At 41.3% G+C, this 27,796-nt stretch overlaps 1 protein-coding gene across 2 annotated transcripts in view; it reads left to right on the top strand.

The window, feature by feature from the left end:
* LOC126424832 (zinc finger protein with KRAB and SCAN domains 8-like) overlaps positions 1-27,796 on the top strand; it is a 160,762-nt gene that overhangs the window by 112,840 nt on the left and 20,126 nt on the right. For both annotated transcript variants that reach the window (XM_050087639.1, XM_050087640.1), the window contains exon 5: positions 17,711-17,812. In XM_050087639.1, coding sequence (XP_049943596.1) covers positions 17,711-17,812 — 102 coding nt within the window. The remainder of the gene's footprint in view (positions 1-17,710; positions 17,813-27,796) is intronic.

Raw genomic sequence — 27,796 nt, 5'->3', positions numbered from 1 at the left:
TCCTTCACCTCTGCCTGAAGTATTTCCCTCTTTATGTTTTTCAGAAACTTACAGGTCTCATCACTAAAAGTTGATTTTCCTATGATAATTAAGCTTTTTTTGAACTTTTAACTTGAAGTATGAGGTCTGTTAAAAAAATGTATTTGACTCCCTCGTTCCCCTCCCCCTTCCCCCCTCTGCCCTCCCCCCTCCCCTTGAACACCTCATCAATATGAATCTAGTGTGCTTGCATGAGCCGACTTGAACCTTCGTGCACATGTGCAAATTTTTTCCCACCTGTCGATAGCATCAGTTGCTGGCAAGCAGCAGCTAAGTGGGGTAGTGTATAGGTCTTGCGTCACTTTTTCATTTCAAGGGAAATGATGGAACAACTGGAGCTGCACTACTACATGAAATTTTGCCAGAAGTTGGGCAACAGCCAGGTGGAAACCATTCTGAAGGTTCAGACGGTTTTTGGTGCCGATGCTATGAGCATTGCACATGTTAAGGAGTAGTACAAGCAGTTTAAATATGGCTGCATATCAGAGGAGAGCGAGCCACACTCGTCAGCCATCAACAAGCCCAAATGACCAGGTCATTGCCAAAGTGAGCACTGTAGTGATGCAGGACCATTGTGTGACTGTCAGATAAATTGTGGAGGAGGTGAGTGTATTGGCACATATTGGCACATTCCATTGTGACCTAAGATTTGGTCGTGAAGAGAGTGTCAGGAGATTTGTGCCGAAGCCAATGACGACAGAGCAAAAGCAACTTTTTGTTGAAGTCTCACAGGATATTCTGGACTACACAAACAGAGACCATGTCTTCGTGAACACCATAATCACTGGTGACAAGTTGTCAGTGTATGGGTATGACCCCATAAACTGAATCCCAGTCATCACTGTGGAAGTATTCATCACCAAGACCAAAGAGGCTCGCCAACTGTGCAGCAGAATCAGTGATTCTGACTGTTTTTTCTGACTTCTGCAGTGCGGTACACAACGTGTGCACACCACAGGGTCAATCACTAACTGAAGAGTACTGCAAGGATGTCCTTTGTTGCCTATATGATAGTGTGCGGCACAAGAGACTGGACTTACGAGCAACAGGAGATTGGTATGTCCATCACGACAGTGGTCCATCTCATTCCTCACACTTTATTCAGACTTTTTTATTTTTTATCGGAAAACCAGATTCCTGTGCTTCAACAGGCTCCTTACTCTCCTCATATGGCCCCCTGCAACTTCTGACTGCTCCCTAAACTCAAGTGACCATTGAAAGGAACACAATTTCAGACATGAGAAGAAATTATGGCAGCAATACCAGCCAAGAAAACTCCATTCCAAAAGAGGCTTTTTTGGCATTATTCCAACAATGGCGACACTGTTGGGAGAAGTGTGTGGTGCTCCAAGGGAACTACTTCAACTGTGATGAGGTCTCCAGTGCTCCAGGTGAGCCACTTTCTTTTTTTTCCAAAGGTTGGATGACCTCGTAAAAATAAGCTCTATTCCTTACGTGCTGCATCAGTTAAATTGCTTATTTACATAGGCTGAATGAAGATGAATACCACTAATTACAACACTGCAGCCATACAAACATGTTAATCAACATCGTGGCAGCTCCATTTGCTTCTATCAGCCAGTCACAGCACAGGACATGTGACATGATACAAACATGTGTATGATGCTGCAATGGAACACTGAGAATGTTTAGTCAGTATTATTTTTACTATTTTATGAAAGAAGTTTGTGGTGACATTATGATCTGTAGTGTTGTCCGAGGTCTAGGTTAGGTTGAAAGATGAACTTGGCTGTGAACTGGCAAAGGAAAGGAATGTTATTCCAAAGAACATATTGCGTGTGATGACAATGGTGTTTGCATGATTTCTCATGTCTTCTGCTATGACTGCCTGTTTTTGTTGTACCTTCATTCACAATGCCCACAATTTCAGACATTGCAATCCATACAGTTCACAAGCCTGCTTATAGAGGCCGCTTGGGTCAGCCCACTGGCATGCTCATGTGAGCCACGAAGGAAACAGTATTACTTAAGCATTCACAAACGAGTGCTCGGCCTATTCTGTAATCTGTATTACTGGTGTCCTGTCAATGTGTTCAGTGCTATGCACAACCTGTACTCCATTGTATCTTACGTGTTTATCTATAAAGTACTATGTTCCATAAATCACATCTATTCTTGCTATATCAAACTTTGCACATATCACAAGTGAAGGTATGTCAGTTTTTTCATCAGTCTTCTGACTGGTTCGATACAATCTACCACAAATTCTTATCTTACCAACCTCTTCCCCTCAGAGCAGCACTTGCATTTGTCCTCAATAATTTGTTGGATATTATTCGATCTCTGCCTTCTCTTACAGCGTAAAACCTTTACACCTGACTGCAGTAGTATGAAAATTATTTCTTGATGTCACAACATATGTCTTATCATCCTATCCCCTCTCCTTGCCAGTGTATCCTCCTTTCCTCACTGATTCTACAGAGAACCTCCTCATTGGTCCATCTAATTTTCAACCATCCTCCTATAGTGCCACACCTCAGACACTTCAGTTCTCTTATTTTCCAGTTTTCCCACAGTCCATGTTCAATTTCGATACAGTGCTGTGCTACAAACCTATATATTCAGAAATTTCTTCCCCAATTTGAGATTGATGATTGATGCTAGTAGGTTTCTTTTGACCAGTAATGCCCACTGTTCCAATGCTAATCTGCTCGCTGTGTCCTCCTTACATTGTCCACCATGTGATATTTCGCTTGTAAGGTAGCAGAATTCCTTCACTTTATCTCCTTCACAGTCCCAAGTTTTTGTTGTAATTTTATGACTAATTTCATTGCTGCTATTCATCAGACTTTCATCTACCTTTGGTTTATTCTCAATCCACTGTCCATTCCATTCAGCAAGTCCTGCAACTCTACCTCACTGTAACTGAGAGTAGCAATGCCATTAGTGAATCTTATCATTGATATCCTCTCACCATGAGTTTTAATACCACTCCTGAACCTACCTTTTATTTCCATCATTGTTCAAACTTGTCAGGATAAAAAATGAACTAAATTTGAGTGCAGGAGGGTAATAAACAAGTAAAAAATTGAGAAATTCAGGAAATTGCTCAAAGCCATGAACTGGATAGATGTTTACAATACTGCTGACCCAAATGGAAAATACAAAGCATTCATTAATGAAGTCATCTACACTTTTGAAAATTGTTTTCCCCTAAAGGTAACTCAAATAACACAGAAGTCAAAAACTAAACTGTGGATTACACAAGAAATAAAGATACCTTGTGGGACAAAAAGGAGACTACTATCTAGGAACAACTCTGACATTAGAATTGTAATGCATTACAAAAAATGCAGCTAAATATTGAAAAAAGTAACTACGTCAGGCAGGAAAAGAAAAACTGTATGGGATATGGGATATAGTGAAGACAGAGATAATTACATCAGGCAGCAAAAGAAAAACTGTATGGGATATGGGATATAGTGAAGACAGAGACAGGTGGGGCCAAAAAGGAAGAGGAACATATAGTTCTAAAAATGAATGTGACTTTGGTAACAAGTACATATAGTGTTGCAAACCACTTAAATAAGTACTTCATTTCTGTTACTGACAGCTTGGGGTTATCAGGTACAGTGAACAGTGCAATGGAGTATCTGAGACCAGTCTTTAAAAATGACTACAGTAAAATGGAAATGACACTCACATCTCTCAAAGAAGTAGCATTCATCATAAAATCCTTAAAATCTAAGTATTCCAGTGGGTATGATAACATATCAATGAAGTTAAACAAAAAGAGTGCTCATGCGAGTTGCATTATTTGTGTAATCAATCTCTCATCAGCAGAACATTTCCAGATTGGCTAAAGTATGCTGAAGTTAAGCCTCTTTACAAGAAGGGGATAAAGAGATACCATCAAACTATTGATCAGTTACACTTTCGCCGGCTTTCTCAAAAATATTTGAAAAGGTTGTGTTCAAGTGTCTTCTTAAGCATCTGACTGCAAATAATATATTGTCCAAGTTGCAGTTTGGATTTCTTAAGGTTTCTGATATAGAGAAAGCTATTTACACTTACAATGAGAATGTACTTAATTCATTCGATAATAAATTAGAGGCTACTGGCATTTCCTGTGACCTGTCAAAAGCCTTTGACTGTGTGAACTGCAGCATTCTCTTCAGTAAATTGGAATATTGTGGTGTTACCAGCAATGCTGCGAAATGGTTTGAGTCTTATTTATCTAACAGGAAACAAAGGATGTCATTGTGAAATATCTATGCAGTAAGCAGTCAGTCTTCGTCTGACTGGGAATTAATTACATGTGGTGTTTCTCAAGGTTCCACCTTGGGTCCATTGCTTTTTCTTGTGTACATTAATGACCTCTCATCTGTTACATCCCAGATGCTAAGTTTGTTTTGTTTTCAGATGATACAAACATTGCAATAAGTAGCAAGTCAAGTACAAATTTAGAAATAACTGCTAATCAGATTTCCACCAATATTAACAAGTGGTTTAAAGCTAATTCACTGTCATTAAACTTTGAGAGGACCCACTATATGCAGTTCAGAACCTGTAAGAAATTTCATCCGAGCATGTGTGTAACATATGAAGACATGCAGGTTGAAGAGGTTGACAGTGTTAAATTTCTGGGATTACAGCTTGATAATAAATTCTGTTGGCAAGGGCATACCACAGAATTGCCTAAACACCTAAACAAGTCTATATTTCCAGCGAGAATGATGTCAGATGTAGGAGATATAAATATAAAAAACTTGCATACTTTGCTTACTTTCATTCTATTATGTCATATGGGATCATATTGTGGGGCAACTCATCAAACCGAACAAAAGTTTTTAGGGTGCAAAAGCATGTGATAAGACTCATTTGTGGTGTAAATTCATGAACATCTCGTAGAAACCTATTCAAGGAACTTTGTATTCTAACCATTGCTTCTCAGTATACTTATTATTTATTGAAATTTGTTGCAAGTAGTACATCTCTGTTTCCATACAATATCTCAATACATAGTATCAACACTAGGAATAAGAAAAATCTACATAAAGACCTAAAATCATTTACATTGGTCCAAAAAGGGGTCCAATATTCAGGAACACACATTTTTAATAAATTGCCAGCAACCATTAAAAATTTGGTTTCAGATGAAGCACAGTTAAAACAGAGTTTGAAAGACTCTTTGATAGACAACTCCTTCTACTCCATAGACGAATATCATAACAGAGAATGTTAAGCCAGCTTAAGTAAAAATATCTGGTGGATTTCAGTTTTGACAGCACTTGGTCACAACAATCAAGATTAGGTATTTTGAGTATGATAAATTTATTAATAGCGTATAACAATGTTTTATTCTGTCAGCATGTTAACTATGTAAATATTATTTTTCCAGTTTACAGCATCGTATTCACCTATTTCAACAATCTCCTGAAAAATGATCAGGGTAGTAAGTGTTATATTCAAATGTTTTATGTTATACTTTCTAGCATGTTCCACACCCACAAGAATCATCTAATTTTTTGGGTCCACGGAACAAAAACTGAATTTAATATAACCTAATCTCATAGTTTCTTCAGTGTACAGATCAAAAAGTAGGTTCAAAAGACTACATCCCTGTCTTACAGCCTTCTTATTCTGAGCACTTCATTCTTGGTCACTCATTCTTATAATTCCCTCTAGATTCGTCTCTGTATTGGCTATTGACCATCTTTCCGAGGAGCTTGCTCCCATTTTTCTAAGAATTTTGAGCATATTGCACCATTTTACTTTGCTGAACACATTTTCTGGGTTGACAGAGCATTTGACTGTGTCTAGGTTTTTCCCAGTCTTGCTTCCATTGTCGAGTGCAACATCGGAATTGCCTCTCTTATGTCTTTAACTGTGCTAAAGTGCGACTGGTCCTCTGCTAACACATCCTTAATTTTTTTTTTCCAATCTTCTGTGTATTATTGTTATGATTGGCTGATAGAAGAAGCAAACCAAACAGGTGCCAAGTTGCTTTATACATCTGTGAACCTTAACTGTCATATTTGGTAACTTTTGTTTTGTACTTGTGTACTACAAAAAATAGTGTAGTTGATGCACCACATTAAAGATGCCTCCATGGTATGATTTGTTGTAGCAAGTTGTCAGGACGTCATTGAAGAAAACTGTTTCTGGTATTTTGAAAGTAGGATATTTACGTATCATGTCCAATCTACGGCATCAGTCCTTACACCAGAAATCGTTGGCCATTTTAAGGTTATATGGAAAGCTTTGCCTCGAGAGAAAAAAGGTCAAACTTAAAATTCAATATTAAATAATTGTCAGTTACAACTGCTGCTCTCAGATTTATGCCATGGACAGGCTTTGAGAAAATGGTAGCGTTGCGATGTCATGGTGGCTTGGTTGTATACCTAGTATGTGCAAGTGCGTACACCGTCTTGAGTGGTGTTCTGAATACTCAAGATTTCCTTAAATAATTTAGTCACTGTTTGCAGTAGCGGACCAGACTTGCTACTCGGTTCTGGTGTGCCCCGTTAATTGTTGTTCTTCGCCTGGCAGTTATGCGTGGAGCTGTAAGAGAGGCTGTTCTCCCAACTGACTTCACCAAATCAACAAATACTTGGACGTCAGTTTAACTTACTTAATCTTTAACATCATAAACAACATTTCACGTTAACATCTGGCAGAGCAACAAATTGCAATTGCCAGATCTGACAATGTTCTCTATGTTCCAGATCATTACTGATGGTCCAAATCAACACCATTTGATATCTCTGCACAGAAAAGAAACTAGTCACACATTGTTGTCTGTGGCACTATTCTGTACACCTGTACCATTTGCCAGAAATACGGCAGCCATGGATTACTCTGTCTCTGCACAGAATTTCCCACATTTTCCACAGAGTGGGTTGCCTGAGCTTTGTGCCTAACTTACACATTACAAAATCTTCTGAGATATTTCGTCGTCGACGAAGTTAAACCTTGAGTGTGACATACTATTATCCATAACATAGCCTGTTACACGACAAGTTCACTACATTTCATAGAAACTCTTAGTTTCATATTGTTATTGTTGTTGTTGTTGTTGTTGTTGTTGTGGTCTTCAGTCCTGAGACTGGTTTGATGCAGCTCTCCATGCTACTCTATCCTGTGCAAGCTTTTTCATCTCCCAGTACCTACTGCAACCTACATCCTTCTGAATCTGCGTAGTGTATTCATCTCTTGGTCTCCCTCTATGATTTTTACCCTCCACGCTGCCCTCCAATACTAAATTGGTGATCCCTTGATGCCTCAGAACATGTCCTACCAACCGATCCCTTCTTCTGGTCAAGTTGTGCCACAAACTTCTCTTCTCCCCAATCCTATTCAATACTTCCTCATTAGTTATGTGATCTACCCATCTAATCTTCAGCATTCTTCTGTAGCACCACATTTCGAAAGCTTCTATTCTCTTCTTGTCCAAACTATTTGCCGTCCATGTTTCACTTCCATACATGGCTACATTCCATACAAATACTTTCTGAAATGACTTCCTGACACTTAAATCTATAATCGATGTTAACAAATTTCTCTTCTTCAGAAACGCTTTCCTTGCCATTGCCAGCCTACATTTTATATCCTCTCTACTTCGACCATCATCAGTTATTTTGCTCCCCAAATAGCAAAACTCCTTTACTACTTTAAGTGCCTCATTTCCTAATCTAATTCCCTCAGCATCACCCGACTTAATTAGACTACATTCCATTATCCTTGTTTTGCTTTTGTTGATGTTCATCTTATATCCTCCTTTCAAGACACTGTCCATTCCATTCAACTGCTCTTCCAAGTCCTTTGCTGTCTCTGACAGAATTACAATGTCATCGGCGAACCTCAAAGTTTTTATTTCTTCTCCATGAATTTTAATACCTACTCCGAATTTTTCTTTTGTTTCCTTTACTGCTTGCTCAATATACAGATTGAACAACATCGGGGAGAGGCTACAACCCTGTCTTACTCCCTTCCCAACCACTGCTTCCCTTTCGTGTCCCTCGACTCTTATAACTGCCATCTGGTTTCTGTACAAATTGTAAATAGCCTTTCGCTCCCTGTATTTTACCCCTGCCACCTTTAGAATTTGAAAGAGAGTATTCCAGTCAACATTGTCAAAAGCTTTCTCTAAGTCTACAAATGCTAGAAACGTAGGTTTGCCTTTCCTTAATCTTTCTTCTAAGATAAGTCGTAAGGTCAGTATTGTGTTCCAGTGTTTCTACGGAATCCAAACTGATCTTCCCCGAGGTTGGCTTCTACTAGTTTTTCCATTCGTCTGTAAAGAATTCGTGTTAGTATTTTGCAGCTGTGACTTATTAAGCTGATAGTTCGGTAATTTTCACATCTGTCAACACCTGCTTTCTTTGGGATTGGAATTATTATATTCTTCTTGAAGTCTGAGGGTATTTCGCCTGTCTCATACATCTTCCTCACCAGATGGTAGAGTTTTGTCAGGACTGGCTCTCCCACGGCCGTCAGTAGTTCCAATGGAATATTGTCTACTCCGGGGGCTTTGTTTCGACTCAGGTCTTTCAGTGCTCTGTCAAACTCTTCACGCAGTATCATATCTCCCATTTCATCTTCATCTACATCCTCTTCCATTTCCATAATATTGTCCTCAAGTACATCGCCCTTGTATAGACCCTCTATATACTCCTTCCACCTTTCTGCTTTCCCTTCTTTGCTCAGAACTGGGTTTCCATCTGAGCTCTTGATATTCATACAAGTCGTTCTCTTATCTCCAAAGGTCTCTTTAATTTTCCTGTAAGTGGTATCTATCTTACCCCTAGTGAGATAGGCCTCTACATCCTTACATTTGTCCTCTAGCCATCCCTGCTTAGCCATTTTGCACTTCCTGTCGATCTCATTTTTGAGACGTTTGTATTCCTTTTTGCCTGTTTCACTTACTGCATTTGTTTATTTTCTCCTTTCATCAATTAAATTCAATATTTCTTCTGTTACCCAAGGATTTCTACTAGCCCTCGTCTTTTTACCTACTTGATCCTCTGCTGCCTTCACTACTTCATCCCTCAAAGCTACCCATTCTTCTTCTACTGTATTTATTTCCCCCATTACTGTCAATTGATCCCTTATGCTCTCCCTGAATCTCTGTACAACCTCTGGTTCTTTTAGTTTATCCAGGTCCCATCTCCTTAAATTCCCACCTTTTTGCAGTTTCTTCAGTTTTAATCTACAGGTCATAACCAATAGATTATGGTCAGAGTCCACATCTGCCCCTGGAAATGTCTTACAATTTAAAACCTGGTTCCTAAATCTCTATCTTACCATTATTTTGTGGCGGTGTTCGTAGCGACAAGCAATTCGCTGTAGAAACGGCTTACGAAGTCACCACCACACTTTTAATAGTGGGCCGACCGGTCCGCTGGAACAGTGAACAGAAAGATGAAAACCCAAACACTCTGATTAATTAAAAGTCGGTACTTATCTTTATTATAGAAGATACAGAAACACCCTGGTGAACTCCGTGTCTACAGAGATCTGTCTAGTTCGAGTCGGAGTGGCTAGGTCAGCGTCGGCTGACGACAAACAACAACTCTGCTGCGATGAACACCCAACTGACTAGCAAGTACACAATTCGGTGGCGAGTATACTACTGAGCGGCGAATACAGAACTGTCCTAGCGCTTGCGACTCCAGCGCTTAAGAAGCCAGAAGCCAGCGGTGGCGTGCGCAGCCTTGCGGCGATTTCCTGTCTCGCTGGCGCTGCTTATGCGGACGGCGTCCGGACTTTGATGCTGCCAACCTTTTGGCAGCGGGCTCGGGTGGCATTACTGGCTAGGATATAACACTCCTCCCCCCCAAATCGCCGCACCGTCATTGAATAATGACGTGGCGAGCGCGACGGCGGGGGAGGGGTCTGGCCGCAGGCGTAGCTGAAGAGACCGGGGCGGAGACTGTTGTCGGTGGCAGTCCCCGGTCCGCACCCCAGCATTGGCTGCGCGGGGCCTCGGAAAACACCGACTGAAAACCGAGGTCAGGGTGCACGCCTGTGACCACGGGCGCAGCTTCTGGTACTGGACGCGACGGGGCGTCGGAACCCACGAAGAGAGGCAGCGTCTCCTGACGCTGCGCCGACGGTTGCTGAGTGGGCGCCGGACAAGGCGCTGCGGTGTCAGACTCCTTGGGGGTGCCCAAGGAAAGCGGCTGCAGGACAGGCTGCACAGCCACCGCTTGGGAAGGCGGCCCGGCTGAGGGGTCGACGTCCATCAGCTCCGAAGGCGGTGGCGACTGAAGAGGGACCGCAGGTGCCGGAGCGACCACCGGGGGCGCTCCCGGATGAAGCTGCACGGGAGGCATCAACGGGACGGGCTGTCGGCATGGTAGCGGCGACGGCTGCTGCTGCTGCCCTGGGGGCGGCAGCGAAGTCGGAAGGCGCGGCTGGAACCCGCCGCGGACCAAATCTGTGGACAAAGAACGAGCGGCAGAATCCGGGCGGCCAGCGCGGCGCAACTGGTTCTGATGCCTCCAGTGCACCCCAGTAGCACCTTGAACAGTATAAAAACCGCGACCCTGGACACTTATCACGGTACCACGTTCCCAACGACGGCGACGGTGACCGTGATAAACTCTGAAAAAAAACGGCGTCGTTGCCCTGAAAACGCGTGCGATGCTCAGAAGCGGCGGGTCGATCCGGGGGGTGCAACAACCGTAGTAGGGTGCGATGACGACGGCCGTGGAGAAGCTCCGCAGGCGAAGGGCCGTCGCGTGGCGCGGTCCGGTACGACGACTGGAACGTGATGAGGGCCTGCTGACGAGAGTGCGTAGCACGAAGGCGGTCCATATGATCCTTGAATGTGCGTACAAAACGTTCCGCTGCACCTTTCGATTTAGGGTGGAACGGCGGAGTAAGAACATGGCGAATGCCATTGGCAGAACAAAAACTTTCAAATTCAGCAGAGGTAAATTGTGGACCATTGTCAGACACTAAAACTTCTGGAAGACCCTCAATACAAAAAATTGAAGTCAACGCCTGTATAGTTTGTGCAGACGTTGTAGACTGCATGGGCACAACAAACGGAAAATTACTAAATGCATCTATCACGATGAGCCAACGAGAATTCCAACATGGACCAGCAAAATCAATATGTACTCGCTGCCAGGGACCGGCAGGGCGTGCCCACTCAAAATAGCGTTGAGGCGGAGCAGCTTGGTGTTCGGCACACGTCGAACAATCTGTAGACATCTGCGTAATCTGCTTATCAATGCCGATCCATGTACAATGACGGCGGGCAAGCTGCTTGGTGCGGACCACTCCCCAATGACCTTGATGCAACAAGTCGAGGACCTTGGATTGGAGCACTTGGGGAACCACTACATGAAGCTGGTCATTCTCGGTGCGTAACAGCAAAACTCCGTGCGAAACAGACAACAGATGACGTTGCGGATAATAGCGACGAACCACAGGATCCGATATGTCCTTTGCCTTGGACGGCCAACCACGTTGAACAAAACGTAATAGTAAACTCAGATGAGGATCCGTAGCTGTCTCACGTGCCACCTGACGATAATCAATCGGAAAATCCCGGAGGGATTGATGCTCATCGGCGTCAATCTGATGGCAAGAGTCGTCAGAGGAATCGAAGACAACATCCGCAGCAATCGGCAATCTAGAAAGCGCGTCAGCGTTTGCATGCTGAGCTGTAGGGCGATACAGTATCTCATACTGGTATTGTGATAACAAAAGAGCCCAACGTTGTAGCCTCTGAGCTGTCCGCTGTGGAACTGGTTTAGACGGATGAAACAGTGACGTCAGGGGCTTGTGATCTGTTACTAAATAGAATGGTCTACCATAGAGATAGTGATGGAATTTTGTGACACCGAACACAATAGCCAATGCTTCCTTGTCCAATTGGCTATAATTACACTGAGCTTTGTTTAGCTATTTAGATGCGAACGCAATAGGACGTTCGGTGTTATCGACTCGGTGAGACAACACAGCACCGAGGCCGAAAGAAGAGGCATCACAAGCTAACACCAGAGGCTTGTTAGGGTCGTAATGGACCAGACAACGATCATTCAATAAAGCCTCTTTAAGCTGCTGAAAGGCCGATTGGCAATCAGCTGACCACACAAACGGAACATTCTTATGGCGGAGACGATGCAACGGTGCAGCAATCTGTGATGCATTAGGTATAAACCTAATATAATATGTCAATTTGCCAAGAACTGCTTGCAATTCCTGCAGATTGCGAGGGGCGGGCAAATCACGAATAGCTGCTAAATGTGACTGGGAGGGATGAATGCCTTGAGCATTAATAACATGTCCCAGATACTCTATCTCCGTAAGGAAAAATGAACATTTATCGATGTTGCAACGTAGGCCTGCCTGAGACAACACTTTAAACAAACACTCCAAATTACGGAAATGTTCAGCAGGCGTCCGACCGGACACAACAATATCGTCTAAATAGTTGCAACACGATGGCACATTAGCCAGAAGTTGTGACAAAAAACGCTGAAAAACAGCTGGAGCCGACGCACAACCAAAAGGCAAACGCAGAAAACGGAACAACCCCAACGACATGATGATGACAGAATGCTGTTGTGATTGCTCGTCGAGGGGCAATTGCAAATATGCTTCACGGAGATCAATTTTGGAAAAGAAACGAGCTTCCCCTAACTTATCCATCAGCTCGTCCGGTCTAGGCAAAGGAAAAGAATCAATGACAGTCTGAGGATTAACTGTCGACTTAAAATCAGCACACAAACGTAACTTGCCAGAAGGTTTCTTTATAATAACTAAGGGAGAAGCCCACTGGCTCGCTGAAACGGGTTGAATAACACCGTTGTTTTGCCAACGACGAAGTTCATCTTTTACAGGTGCCCGGAGGCGTGAGGCAGTGGACGAGCACGACAAAATCGAGGCTGAGCATTATCTTTTAACGTAATATGAGCGGCAAAGTTCGCAGCACAACCTAGTTCGTCTTTAAATATGTCACTGTATCGTTTACACAAATCGGTTATGCTGTCTTGAGGAACAACAACAGAATTAATTTGCAACACATTGTCTTGGATAGACAAGCCAAACAAGTCAAAACAGTCTAATCCGAAAATGTTTACACTGTCCGTAGCGCGGAGCACTGTGAATGAAACTGTTTTTGTATTGCCACGGAATGTGGCTGGCACGCTACATACACCTAACACAGGAATTTGTTCTCCACTATAAGTAGCCAAAGAATGTTTTGCCGCTGAAAGTTTAGGGCGGCCGATAGCCGCATACGTAGCACTATTTATGAGAGTCACAGACGCACCAGTGTCTAATTGAAAATTGAAGGTCTTATCCTGGATGCGTAGCTTCACAAATAGTTTATTACACTGTCTCTGGATCGGTGCAGTGGAGGCGGAAGACACAAAACCAGCGCGTATAGCGCATGTTCGCTGCTTACGACAACTCGTGGGTTGGGCGGGTGGAACAACAACTCCCGCTTCACTTGCAGTCTGTACATTACGTTTTACAGCGTTTGAATTACGCTTGGGTCGCATAGCAGAGGGCTGGGTGGGTGGCTTATTGCGAACAAGTTTATTACCCACACGAACCGTGGAAGAGTCTTTAAACGCGACCTTCTGGGCGGGCTGGATGTGAAGAACATGAATATCCATGGGCTGGGCAGCACTAGAATTGTTCTTGCGCTTACGCAAACAAACAGTCTGGATGTGTCCTTTCCTTTGACAAAAGTGACAAACCCCGTTTCTCAACGGGCAACGTTCACGAGGATGAGCAAGAACACACTTAGGGCAAGACTTAACTCTATCATTTTGCACACGCGGCTGACGAATGTGTTTAACATGACGCGGCTGGCTAGTGTTTACAGTCTGACTCTGCCGGTGGGGCCGCGGGCGTGACATAACTTGCTTAGCACAGGCAATTTGAGAAATACATGGCTGATCTAACTCACACTCAGCATAGTCAAAAGTATCTTGGGCTTCAATGATGTTCATCACAGTCTCTAATGACGGGTCAGGCAACTTTAAGATAGCAGCACGAATACGAGAATCTGCAATGTTTTGAGTAATAGCGTCTCGTAACATGACATCACTGTAGGAAGCTCCACACACACAATTAAATCGGCACTGATGGGTGAGGCCCCATAAATCTGTTAACCACTGTTTATTAGATTGATGTGGCAGTTTCTTTAATTTGAAGAACTTGAATCTGACTGCTGCCACATGAACTCGTGACTCGAAATACTCAGCAAGCTTGTTAACAACAACGTCATAGTCTAAAGCTTCTGGCTTGGATTCCGGGAACAACTTACAAAGTAGTCGATAGATTTCCACGCCTGCAGTGGAAATTAAATAAAGCTGCCGCTCAGTACCTGTGATTTTGTAGACTGTCATGTGCGCCTGCAACTGCGCGAAATATTCTCGCCATTCTTCTCGTGATGCATCAAAAGCACGGAACGCTGGTGCTGCCTGTGCTTGTTCCTTTTGTGTTGGAGGATTAGCCGCTTGTTTGGCGATCGCTTCCACCAGACTTTGTATTTGCTGACTCTGTAACAAGATCAACTGTTGTAATTCGGCAGACATAGTGAACACAAATTAAACCAGCCCCCAAAATTTTATCGCTATGAGTAGTATAACCAGAAACAAGTTGAACCAGCCCTGCACACGAGTTCGGAAGTCCTCGTCGCCAGTTTTGTGGCGGTGTTCGTAGCGACAAGCAATTCGCTGTAGAAACGGCTTACGAAGTCACCGCCACACTTTTAATAGCGGGCCGACCGGTCCGCTGGAACAGTGAACAGAAAGATGAAAACCCAAACACTCTGATTAATTAAAAGTCGGTACTTATCTTTATTATAGAAGATACAGAAACACCGTGGTGAACTCCGTGTTTACAGAGATCTGTCTAGTTCGAGTCGGAGCGGCTAGGTCAGCGTCGGCTGACGACAAACAACAACTCTGCTGCGATGAACACCCAACTGACTAGCAAGTACACAATTCGGTGGCAAGTATACTACTGAGCGGCGAATACAGAACTGTCCTAGCGCTCGCGACTCCAGCGCTTAAGAAGCCAGAAGCCAGCGGTGGCGCGCGCAGCCTTGCGGCGATTTCCTGTCTCGCTGGCGCTGCTTATGCGGACGGCGTCCGGACTTTGATGCTGCCAACCTTTTGGCAGCGGGCTCGGGTGGCATTACTGGCTAGGATATAACACATTATATAATCTATCTGATACCTTTTAGTATCTCCAGGGTTCTTCCATGTATACAACCTTCTTTCATGATTCTTAAACCAAGTGTTAGTTATGATTATGTTGTGCTCTGTGCAAAATTCTACCAGGCGGCTTCCTCTTTCATTTCTGTCCCCCAATCCATATTCACCTACTATGTTTCCTTCTCTCCCTTTTCCTACACTCGAATTCCAGTCACCCATGACTATTAAATTTTCGTCTCCCTTCACAATCTGAATAATTTCTTTTATTTCATCATACATTTCTTCAATTTCTTCGTCATCTGCAGAGCTAGTTGGCATATAAACTTGTACTACTGTAGTAGGTGTGGGCTTCGTATCTATCTTGGCCACAATAATGCGTTCACTATGCTGTTTGTAGTAGCTTACCCGCATTCCTATTTTCATATTCATTATTAAACTTACTCCTGCATTACCCCTATTTGATTTTGTGTTTATAACCCTGTAGTCACCTGACCAGAAGTCTTGTTCCTCCTGCCACCGAACTTCACTAGTTCCCACTATATCTAACTTCAACCTATCCATTTCCCTTTTTAAATTTTCTAACCTACCTGCCCGATTAAGGGATCTGACATTCCACGCTCCCATCCGTAGAACGCCAGTTTTCTTTCTCCTGATAATGACATCCTCTTGAGTAGTCCCCGCCCGGAGATCCGAATGGGGGACTATTTTACCTCCGGAATATTTAACCCAAGAGGACGCCATCATCACGTAATCATACAGTAAAGCTGCATGCCCTCGGGAAAAATTACGGCTGTAGTTTCCCCTTGCTTTCAGCCGTTCGCAGTACCGGCACAGCAAGGCCGTTTTGGTTATTGTTACAAGGCCAGATCAGTCAATCATCCAGACTGTTGCCCTTGCAACTACTGAAAAGGCTGCTGCCCCTCTTCAGGAACCACACGTTTGTCTGGCCTCTCAACAGATACCCCTCCGTTGTGGTTGCACCTACGGTACGGCTATCTGTATCGCTGAGGCACGCAAGCCTCCCCACCAACAGCAAGGTCCATGGTTCATGGGGGGGAGTTTCATATTATGTCATTAAAATTAACCAATATTGTGTTGTCATGAGCACAAAATTTTCATGTCAGTATTGAAATATTCTTGAGTGAATAACTGTTGTTTTTGAAAACTTTGTATGTAGGTTTCCTTTTCTTTCATTTTCCACCATTGTGCAACATTAACTGTACAACATTCGGTGAGAGCATCCTTTATTCACTTTGCTCCTTCCATTAACAAATTCTACCACAGTTAACAGTTCCTTCGTGGAAATACTATGTTTCTAAACCATTGATAAGATGGGCAGCCTTACCATGGGCTCACTTGCATCGTTTAGTGTTGCACTGTTTGATAGATGGGATGTGGAGTTGATGTTCTTTCTGGCGAGAAGGTAGCACCATTTTCTGTGATGTGACATTCCATTCACGACCATGTGAATCATTGTTAAATCAACTCTAGTTGTTGATTTGTAATGCATTTCAACAGAAAAGTTATATGCTAGACTGATTGTGATGTCTGCACTTAAAGTATAAATGTTCTATATGATGCTACATGTTAATAGATGTAATTACTTCATTAAAGGAATTTGTTGGACCGTTGTAAATCAAAGGAAGTGGGCAAAGTATTTCTCTATGGTTTTTCCTCAAAGGTTGTTGCTGCCTCTCTCATGCCTTGTTGTGTGTTGGGGTTGTCTCCACGTGATTGGTTTGGTGCAGCTCTTCACACTAGTTTACCATGTGTGAGTCTCTTACCCTCTGCATAACTACAACAACCCATATCAGTTTCAACCTGCTTACTGCTTTGAAGCCTCAGTCACTCTGCATTACCAAATTGATGATTCCTTTTAGTCATGTATGTGTCTAAAGTTCCAAATAAAAATTTGTACCAAGGCCGGAATTCGAACCCCGTTCTCCAGCTCACTAGGCAGATGCACTAACCCCTATGCTGCTCTGCCACAGCGGCTTTGCACAAATGCATCGACTAGCTTAGCACACCTCCCACCTCAATCCAAATTCCAATTCATTAATCCCACTGTACCATAAATTTTTTCCCCCAATTCAGTTCAGTGCCCCATCACTAGATATTCGATCCATTCAGCTAATCTTTGTTATTCTTCTGTTGCACCACATTTCAAAAGCTTCTATTCATCTCTTATCTGAACTCTTGATCATCTGTCTTTCATTTCTGTTCAATGCGAAAATACCTTCAGAAAAGACTTACTAAGACACAAATTTATATTCAGTGTCAACAAATTCCTCTTGGTCAGAAATGTTTTTCTTGCTGTAGCCAATCGTAATTTTTTATCCACCTTGCTTCAGCCATCATCAGTTATTTTGCTGCCCAAATAGCAAAACTTGTGTACTGCTTTTGGTGTCTTACTTCCTGATCTAATTTGTGCAACATTACCTGATTTAATTCGACTGCAGTGCATTACTTTTGTTTTACTTCTCTTGTCTTTATGAAGCATTTTTTTCAAACCATTCCAGGAATATTCACCTTCTGAAGATTTTCTTGGGCCCAGCACATTCAATATTGAGAAGATGAGGGATGATGAAGACGAGGGGTCAGTGAACGAGGACGCCTTTAACGTGAGTTGTATTTTTAGTAACATAACGTTGTGTCTCTGATTGGAGGAAGCCAGCTACAATGCCTGATGTGTCAACTATCAAGTAATTTTAGTAGGACTATATGAGTAGTTATTAAATTAGCTGATGTGATGGTTTCAGCTGAACAATAAAAGCTAGGGGTGATTACATTAGACATAAATATTAATGGTTATGTTAGACGTAAATGCTCACAGATATGTGAGACGTAAATAGTCTGATGTTTACTGGGTAAAGCTAGATTATTAATTCTATTACAAAGGGTGTTCAAAAAGTTTTGCATAGTTTTTTTTTTTTTTTTCAGGAGAAGAATGAAATTTTTCGTGAACATACTTGGAACATTTAGCTATAAGTTGGTATAAAAGTATAATGGACCATGAAGCAGATGTCAGGTTGCAACAATGGTCAGTGATGGAGTTCCCTTTCAGGACAAGCGATGACTCTGCCACACTGATTCACAGGAAGTTGCTCTCTGTTTATGGGGAGGACACAGTGGGTCGTAGCAGTATCCAGCGGTGGTCACTAAGGGTTAAAGAAGGTGATTTCTCTCTACTGGACAATCCACGATGCGGTAGACCATTGATGGCAGTGATAGGTGTGAATAAGGAGACCATTAATCAAATCATCCAAAATGACAGATGTGTGACGACATGACAGCTTCCTGAAAGACTCGTTTGTCATTGGTTAGTGTGGTATCATTGATATAGTCACTAGGGTACGGAAAATCTGTGCACATTGCGTGCCTGGATTATTGACAAGAGAAATGAAAACGATGAGGAAGGATGTGTGCGAGGGTCTCATGAAGACCTTTACTGAAGAGTGGAAACAGTGTTCTGACAGTGTCATTACCCAGGATGAAACATGGTTGTTTCTGTCCGAACCTCGGAAGAAGAAACCAATACTTTCACGAACAGCAGGCCGAAAGGTGATGGCCTTCTCCTTCTGGGATCAGTGTGGTGTCATTTTCATGGACTTTTTGGAACCTGGCTCCACAATTACCCGGGGCCATTGCTGTTTGTCATTGGACGAGCTGCGACGTGCCATCAAGACCCACAGACCACAGCTTCAGGGCCAGCTCATCAACTACACCACAACAATGCCAAACTCCATACAGCACTTATGACACAGTAGAAAATCAGGAAAATGAATTGGAAAATTGTTCCTCATTCTTCCTACAGTGTGGACTGGGCTCCGCCTGGTTTTTACATCTTTGGTCATCTGAAGGCCCACTTGTACGGTAAAACACTCGATAGTGCGAAAGACCTTTATTTCCTTTGTCAAGCGATGGTGTAAAAGTCAGTGCTCAGAATTATACCAAAGTGCATTTACATCATGGGAAGAATGCTGGGCCAAGTGCGTCCCAGCTGATGGAGGCTACATTCAGAGGGCTCAATGTGTAGTTAAATGCTCCAAGTATGTTCACAAAACATTTCATTCTCCTCCTGCAAAAAATAAAAAAATTAGAGACAACTGTGCAGAACTTTTTGAACGCCCTTTGTATGTTTAAAAGTACCATAATGCCGTTTATTTGTTAATGCTGAATCCTGCCTAGCTTCTTCAGTGTAACGATTGTAATACAAGCAAAGTAATGAGTGTTGACACTTCTATTCTGGTTGGTAGTCTTGATGCTTCTCTTCGCCTGGGCAGCGATCAGTCGGGCGTGGCACTTGTCCTCTTCACGTGTTGGCTGCTACTGTCATGTTGTCGTCCTGGAGACGGGTTGGTCGGCGTACAATTGGCTGACGTCTTCTTCACAGCCCTCTCTGCTCTCTCATTCCTGACTGGTGTGCCAGCCCTTGACTTTATTCTGTAACAGTTAAGATAACAGGTTTTAGTCGATATATTACTGTAAGATGCAAATTTGTTAAAATCAAAGTAAAAGGCATACTTTTTAATTTTTACTAATGACAAAACAACTTTTAGCCTAACAGATGCAATAGGTTAGTAAGTGTAAACTAAGACAGTGGTGAAAAAGAGAACAGAAATTAAATTTTAAACACTTATTTTTCAAAAATTAACAAATCTAGCAAATGCTTGAAATTCCTGCCTCCAACCTCACTACAAAATTTGCATTGTTGAAGAACTGTTTGGCTTACCCTTTTGAAAAACTGCAGTACTACACACAGCCAAACACATTCACTTAGTGGGCTAATTTCCATGCAATTGTAGCTCCTTAATGGTGCATCTCTAATTTATGGTTATCTGGAAAATTTTGCTCAGTTCAGTGTTCCTTACTCTGTTATGACCTTCCTTACTCTGTTATGACCATACTGTCAGGTAGTATATCTATTACTCAGTGAAGTCCATATTGACAAAGGTGAACCACGACAGAAGTCTCGTGCAGCAGTGGATGCTTTTCATATACATTACCCTCCATAAGTTTGGAAACAACAGTTGATTATGGACAATGGAAAGGAAATACTTTATATATTTGCATTGTTCTCTAAATGTTTGTTAAGCTCAAACAATACCTAGATAAATGTAACTATAAATTTTAGAGTCCTCAAAATAGCCACCATATTCTTTAATCACTGTTTTCTATACTCTTGGCATATGATAGGTCAATTTTGCTAACACTTCAGTTGGAATTAGTCTCCATTCTTGCTGCATAACTTCCCATTCATGATTCCCTGTTTTCAGATCCTCTTGTCCAACTCATCCCTTGTTAGCTCAATTGGAGTACTATTAGGGGGACTGGGGAGACCGTTCCATGTTGTGAACCTACAGACACTTCAATAGTTCTGACACAAGTGGGATACATTTTTCGGACTGCTGTCTTGTTGCTAGACCCTTCCCCATCAGACATAAACAAGATGTCTTGGCATGTCACTGGAAAGTGACATGATAAACATTTTCGTTCATTTTTCAATATACTTCCACCAAATCTCCAACTTCATTCCATCCAAAAGATCCCCATGCCATCAAAGAATCCTCTCCATGATTCACAGTTGGAATTACACACGGAGGATTCAAGCTTCATGGTGTAAACAGCATACAAGTTGATAGCATTTACTTACAAATATTTTGAACTTGGATTCATCAGTGAATAAAACTCTTTCTCAATCCCCTGCTGTCCAGTGTTGGTGTGTCAGTCCATGGAAGTCATTTTTCTTCTTGTTAACAGGGTGCAACAACGGTTTCCTTGCTGCTACATAACCCTGGAGGTTGTTTTCTGCCAGGCACTGTCCCACCGTTGACTCACTCACTGGTGTATCCCTAGTTGCATTTGGTACAGCAATCAGTTCTCTGACAGTTTTAAATCTAAGTTTTCTGGTCATAACCAAAATTTTTCCTAGCATTTGATATTTTCATGGGTGCCCCTGAGCGAGGTTGACGGCATATGGTCTTGATGCTCTCGCTGATAGTAATCTGACTTTTATCAGACACTATTGCCTTCTTGGTGCAAAGTGATTATTTTGGCCCATGAATCACAAAGGATCTGGCACTTCGGGGCTGTTTTCAATTTCTTTTACTGTTTGTACTACCTTCTTTTGTGGTGTATCTCACCTTTATACAAACAGAACTACAACTGAACAAAACTTTAAACAACGTATCTCTACACAGTTGTTCTTTCCGCTGGTGCCACCTGGCATGTTTAGTGGAACTGATTAGTCAGGTATTGCCAGTTTATGTAAAACTGAGCAATACCAGTATGTACCAATGTGTATGTAGATGTACAATAATTCTCTGTACAATACCATAAGTATCATTATTAATTGTTATTTGAGCATACTGTTTTGTATTCTAGCCAATAACTCACATAAATCATTTCCATCTTGCTCCATTTTGATATGCGGCATGGTGTTTCCAAACTTACGGAGGGTAGTGTAGACAGACTGAATTGCTTAACTTTGTACAATCAATTTCCAAAGGACTGTCATGAGCATTTGCAGCTGTCTGAACAATGACATATTACTTCATGCAGACAAAATACAGGTCTCTCCGTCAGCTTACATTTAACACTAACTAACCAGAAGATGTGGAAGCATAGCAAAATGTGTGTGAGTGTGGCTATGCTGGTGTTTGCTTATTCGTCAGTGTGACTTGCAGCAATTGTCATTTCTTGTGATTGCTCTGTGAGATAACAACCTCACTTTGGCTCCTTACTTTATGGTGGACAACACCACAGTATCAAAATTCCTCTGCAATTACAGGTACAGTAGAGTCTCCATTGTCCAAGGTGAACTAACTCAGGACTGCCTCCAAACATTTAAAACTCAGGACTTTCGAAATTTATGTAGGATAAAGAAATAAACAATATTGAAAAGAATGCAGCCACTGAATTATGAAGTTTGTTAAAACAGTGTTTACATATGTAATTACACTGGCAGAATAAGGGATTTAACTCAAGTCTAGTAACTGTTGATTCATGAAATTATGGTGGAGTGTCATTTATTTGGTGAAGCTGCAATGTTACCACACAGCAATATCATGCCACTGTCTGAAGAGCAGGATGTCAGTTGATGGCACCTCAGGTTGTTGTTTCACATTGTGCTTGGTGGCCTCGAATACAGCGTAGCCATTTTGTGTCTCATCAATGGTACAGTCTTGGCATTGTCATCATCATCATCATCATCATAATCATCATCATTCGCAGATGTGTTGGGATGCTGACCATGTCAATCATAGAAGAGTCTGTAACTTCCAACTGTTCATCTGAATTAGACCACTCAATTATTTCCTTATTTTCTGCCTCATCACACCCAGACAACCTTCTGATTAAATTACACAAAGGGTGATCATCCTCATCATCAAAATCTTCAGCTTCTGTGCTCTGGCTACTTTCCCAGACAATTTTTTTTCCACAACAGAAACTGAATCTTGGAGCGAGAAAATCAGATACACTCTTTCATTAAAGCTCTTACAATGCTTTCATTGTCTTTGGAATTCGAGATCGATTTTAGCAGTTGTTGACAATACTTTTTCTTCACGCATCCTGCTATGCCCCAATCCACTGGCTGAATTAAACTGGTAATGGTTGATGAGAGAAATAAGGTGCAGATCCCATCACACTGCAGTTCTTCCACACTTGGATGTGAGGATGCATTATCCATTGTCAAAATAGCTTTGCATTGCAATCCCTTTTCTTTCAAAAACTTTTTACTTGAATGTTCTTGTCTTGGCAGACTTCCAAATTACAATCAGTTTTAGTTTGTGGTTTCCAGTTGCATGTAAAACTGCCATAACTATAAGCCTCACTTTTTTGTGATGTGGAACACTTTTTTCTTCACGTGAAGAAAGTGTTTTTCCTGACAACATTCTGAAATTTAAACCAGCTTTGTCACAGTTGTAAATTTTTTTATTATAGAAATTTTCTTCACTTGTGATTTTTTTTAACTTTCCAATAAATTCCCAAATTGCCTCAGAATCGTCAGTGAATTTTTCTTCGCGTACATTGACTTAACACTCTCCATAATTCTTTTTTCCCCCTGCTGAGCCACCCCACACTAATGGTGAATTTGTCATCTCCCTTCTACATTTGGTTTCCAAAAAACAAGGCTTTCTCCTCCAAGAGTGGGCCAGAAACTGGAGAAACCTTTTGTCTTTGTTGTGTACACTATGTGGATAATGCCACACTTCTCTTTATAGTTTTTGATTACGAGATTCTTCAGAGCATTTCTTTGAAGAAAGCTGCTCATATTTAAATCACTCACCGACAGTAATTTCTCCAACACCATATTTGCAAGCAAGTTCTTCTGTTGTTTCTCCTTTATCAAGTCATTTCACTCCTTCTAATTTAACATTCAAAGCCAAAAATTTCCTTTTCTTTGTTACAGAACTCATTTTCAGAAGGTGTACAAACAAAAGTCTACAAAGGAAACAAAATAAACACTGTACTGTACTGGCAATAATAAATCTAAAACATCACTTTAAACAGGTAGTTTACTTATGTAAACAATTTAAAACCAGCAGAAGCATATGTGTGGGCTCATTGACATACACACATAACTAAGGGGAATGAGTGACTTGACAGGTGTTGAACAATGAGGTGGTGGGTGAAACAGATTAAGTATCAATACGTTGCACAGTAGTGTGGTGTTTCCATAAAGAGGCTCAGATTTCTAGGAAACTGTTATGCCCCTTTCTTATAAGTAAGTGAATTACTGCAACCTTCCAGTTTCCTGGAATTGTTTGAATGTCCCAGACCTTATCTGGTTTTTCTTTTATAATTGTGACACCCAGATCTCCATTAGCTCTTAGAATTTATGATGTGAGGCCATCTTCACCTGGGGCTTTATTGTGTTTTAATTATTTGATTCAGCTTTTAATAATATTGAAGCTTGTGATTTTGAATTTTTGTTTGGAATATTATCATGGAATTTCAGTTTGGTAGGTGTTTCACAGTTCAACAGCTTTTTGAAATATGTTGCCTGTAATTTGGAGCTATTTTCATTGTTAAGTGTGAGTTTTCAATCTTCTTTCCAGAAGCATAATGTGGCTGCAAAATGTATGCAGGCTTGCTGTTTTTGAATGCTTTTTTAATACGGTACTGTCTCAATATTTCAAATTTCCGATGCTTCCGAACCTCGTAAAAAAAAAAATAAAAAGGTGAAATTATGTCCCCCACCAGCTCATAGCTCACCGCCTTTGAACCACTCACCTCCCTTGATTGTACACCTTCTGAAAATGAATGCAGTAACCAAGAAAAGGAAATTTGTGCCCATGAATGTTAAGTTAGGTGAACTGAAGTGACTTGACAAAGCAGAAACTAAAAAAAAGCTTGCTCTCAGTTATGGTGTCCGCAAAGTTCCTGTTGGTGACTGGAAAAGAAACAGACGTAAATTGGAACATTTCTCTTCAGAGAACTGCCCTGAAGAATTTCTTGCCCAAAAAACTATAAGGAAGTTGCAGTTTGAAAAAAGAAGTGAGCATTGCTCATATGGTTTATGGATCAAAGACAGAAGGGGGCTCCGATTTCTGGCCCAATCTTGCTGGAGAGAGAGTTGTTTTTTGGAAACAAACTGCAGGAGGTAAAGGCAAATTCGCCATTAATGTGCATTGCTTCGACAAGTGGAAGAAGAGGTATGGAATGCATCAGCTAGGTGTATGCAATGAAAAACTCTGGTGACTCTGAGGCTGTTTGGAAATTTAATGTAATGTTTAAAGAAAACCATAACTGAAGAAAATTTAGCCAATGGCCAAATTTACAACTATTATGAAAATGGTTCAAATTTTAAAATGTTGCTGGAAAAAACATTTGCCATGTGTGAAGAAAAAAATGCTCCAGGTCACAAAAAAAAAGTGCAGAGAGGCTCGTCATCATGGCAGCTTCAGATGCAATGGAGATCACAAACTGAAACTGGTTGTGACTGAGAAAACTGCCAAGCCAAGAGCATTCAAGAACGTAACCATGTCAGCTCTTCTAGTTATCTACAGACATCAAATAGTGCCTGATTGATTTTAAGATTTGGTTTTTGAACTCATTTGTACCAAAGTGCAAAGAGTTTTTAAAAGAAAAAAATTTCCATGCAAAACTATTTTGACAATGGATAATGCATTCTCACATCCAAGTGTAGAAGAACTGCAGCATGAAGGGATTCACACCTTGTTTCTTCCATCAAACGTTACCAATTTGATTCAGCCAAAGGAGCAGAATGTTTTGGAATGCCTGAAGTAGTAGTTTCATCTGTGACTCCTACAATCAGACTTGAATTCAGAAGATATTGAAAGCATTGTGTTAGCTTTAAAGAAAGTGACTGTGAAGGACCTTGTGCACTATATTAGTGAGACTTTGAGCAAGGTAGTCAAATTCATTTTTCTAAGACGCGGAGAAAAATTGTGCAGGAAAGTAGGACTAAAACAGAAACACTAGATTTTGATGAAGCAGATTATTAGCCATTGTGTGATTTAATGAGAAGGTTGCCATGTTGTGAATAAGTAGATAATGTGGAATAACTGAATTGTTAAATTCAAATAATTGGAAGTTAACATCCCAATGCACTGTGAGAGTGATGAGGGTGATGAGGCCAAGATTGTACTGATGTGTCTATGCTGCACTTTAGGCCACCATATGCTGCTTGGAGTAGCGGCCTGAGGTGAGCAACCAACAATGTGCTCTTTGTTGTGGATTGGCCAGAGCGCCAACCCACAATGACAGGAAGCCGAAAGGTACGCGTTTAAGCTCACGCAGGCTGGCGTGAGGTCTGGAACATGACACGGAAATGAGACTAGTAAAAAAGGTACATAGCTTCTGGAATACTTAACTTTAATCCATAATTGGTGAACATCGCTCTTGACGGTACATGCATCACAAGATAAATAGCAAATGATAATGGCGCCTTGCTAGGTCGTAGCAAATGACGTAGCTGAAGGCTATGCTAACTATCGTCTCGGCAATTGAGAGCGTAATTTGTCAGTGAACCATCGCTAGCAAAGTCGGCTGTACAACTGGGGCGAGTGCTAGGAAGTCTCTCTAGACCTGCCGTGTGGCAGCGCTCGGTCTGCAATCACTGAAAGTGGCAACACGCGGGTCCGACGTATACTAGCGGACCGCGGCCGATTTAAAGGCTACCACCTAGCAAGTGTGGTGTCTGGCGGTGACACCACACTCTTCACATAGTGGTATGATCCTGTTGTGCAGAAATGTTGCAGCTTAACCAAACAAAAGACACTGCACCATAATTCCATGAAGTAAATTCTTAAGAGACTTCAGTTAAAACCTTATTCTGCCTATGTAAATCCTTATGTAAACACTTCATTTTAATAAAGTTCATATTTTGATCCCATTATTGTTTTCAACAATGTTTTATTTCCTATTTCCACATAAATTTCAATAGTCTGAGTTTACAATAGTTTGAGGTCTTTCCGGTCCTGGTTACCTTGAACTATTGACTCTACTGTAGTAGCTTATATTACACGATTTTTTTTTTTTTAAGCGTTCTTCTATACTTTTAAGTTGTTCCTTTTCAGAGTACCTCTTTTGTGCCTTAATAATTTTATCTGCTCGCTTCTTCTGAAACATAGATTTTTCAATTACTGATTATTTTCTTACTGTACCAGCTGTTACAATCTTTCATTTTTGTCTAAGTACTTCTTTGCATTTATTATTCCACCATCTGTTCTTTGTTTTCCTGTTCTCTGGAGCTATTTCAAATGCACTATGGTGAATTGTTTTTGTTAAATTGTTGACATTAATATTCACACCTTTCAGCATCCTTTGAAAATCAAATTTCTTTTCTACAAAGTTTCCTTATTATCTTAGTCATACTGACTTGTTTCATGATTTTGTGTTTTGGAATAAATCTCATGTGATCTCAAGCAACATCCTTTCCTCCCTTGACTCTTAATGTTCTTGATTTCTTGAAAATTATATATGGAGATGGCGACATGATCAACTTGAAGCTGTACCAAGTTGAGATTTGCTGATATCCATGTTTCCTGCATCGTAGGTAATTTTTGAAGTGTGTTGACATGATTTTAGTATCAAATTACTTGCATACATTTACTAAACTTCAGCTCTTTGTATCAGTTCTGTTACGAGCTGGATAGTTTCCAACAACTTTTTGGAATGATTTTTTCCTTGCCCAGTTGGGCATTGAAGTCCCACATCATGATTATTATTTTTGACAACCTGTTTTCTAGATCTTCCCAGAATTTTTTTACTTTGTCTCAAGTTTTCTTGTTGTCTTCAGCTGTTGATGCACGGCCATTGAATACTTAGTAATAATTATTCTTACACATAATTACTAAATCAGACTGTCTTTCTCAGAAGGATTCAAAATCAACATTTTAGATTATACTTTTATGAACTGTGAAGACAGTTCCTAAAATTCTGAGATTTGAGTTGGAAAATCTAACTGCCGGTTTATCTTCGAAAATTGTATAGTTTTACCTATTCATTGTTAGGGCATCAGCATATTTTGTTTCTTGGCTGGCTGCTTGCAAGATGTTGTTGCTGTTCAAATAGTTCATCCTTTGCTTGAGTTTCCCAATGTGGCAGAGAGAATTAATATTTATGGCTGCAAGTTT

This window comes from Schistocerca serialis, chromosome 10, assembly GCF_023864345.2.
Source record: "Schistocerca serialis cubense isolate TAMUIC-IGC-003099 chromosome 10, iqSchSeri2.2, whole genome shotgun sequence".
Lineage (NCBI taxonomy): Eukaryota > Metazoa > Arthropoda > Insecta > Orthoptera > Acrididae > Schistocerca > Schistocerca serialis.
The sequence above is the reverse complement of the archived record's forward strand: the minus strand, read 5'-3'. Positions and strand labels throughout refer to the sequence as shown.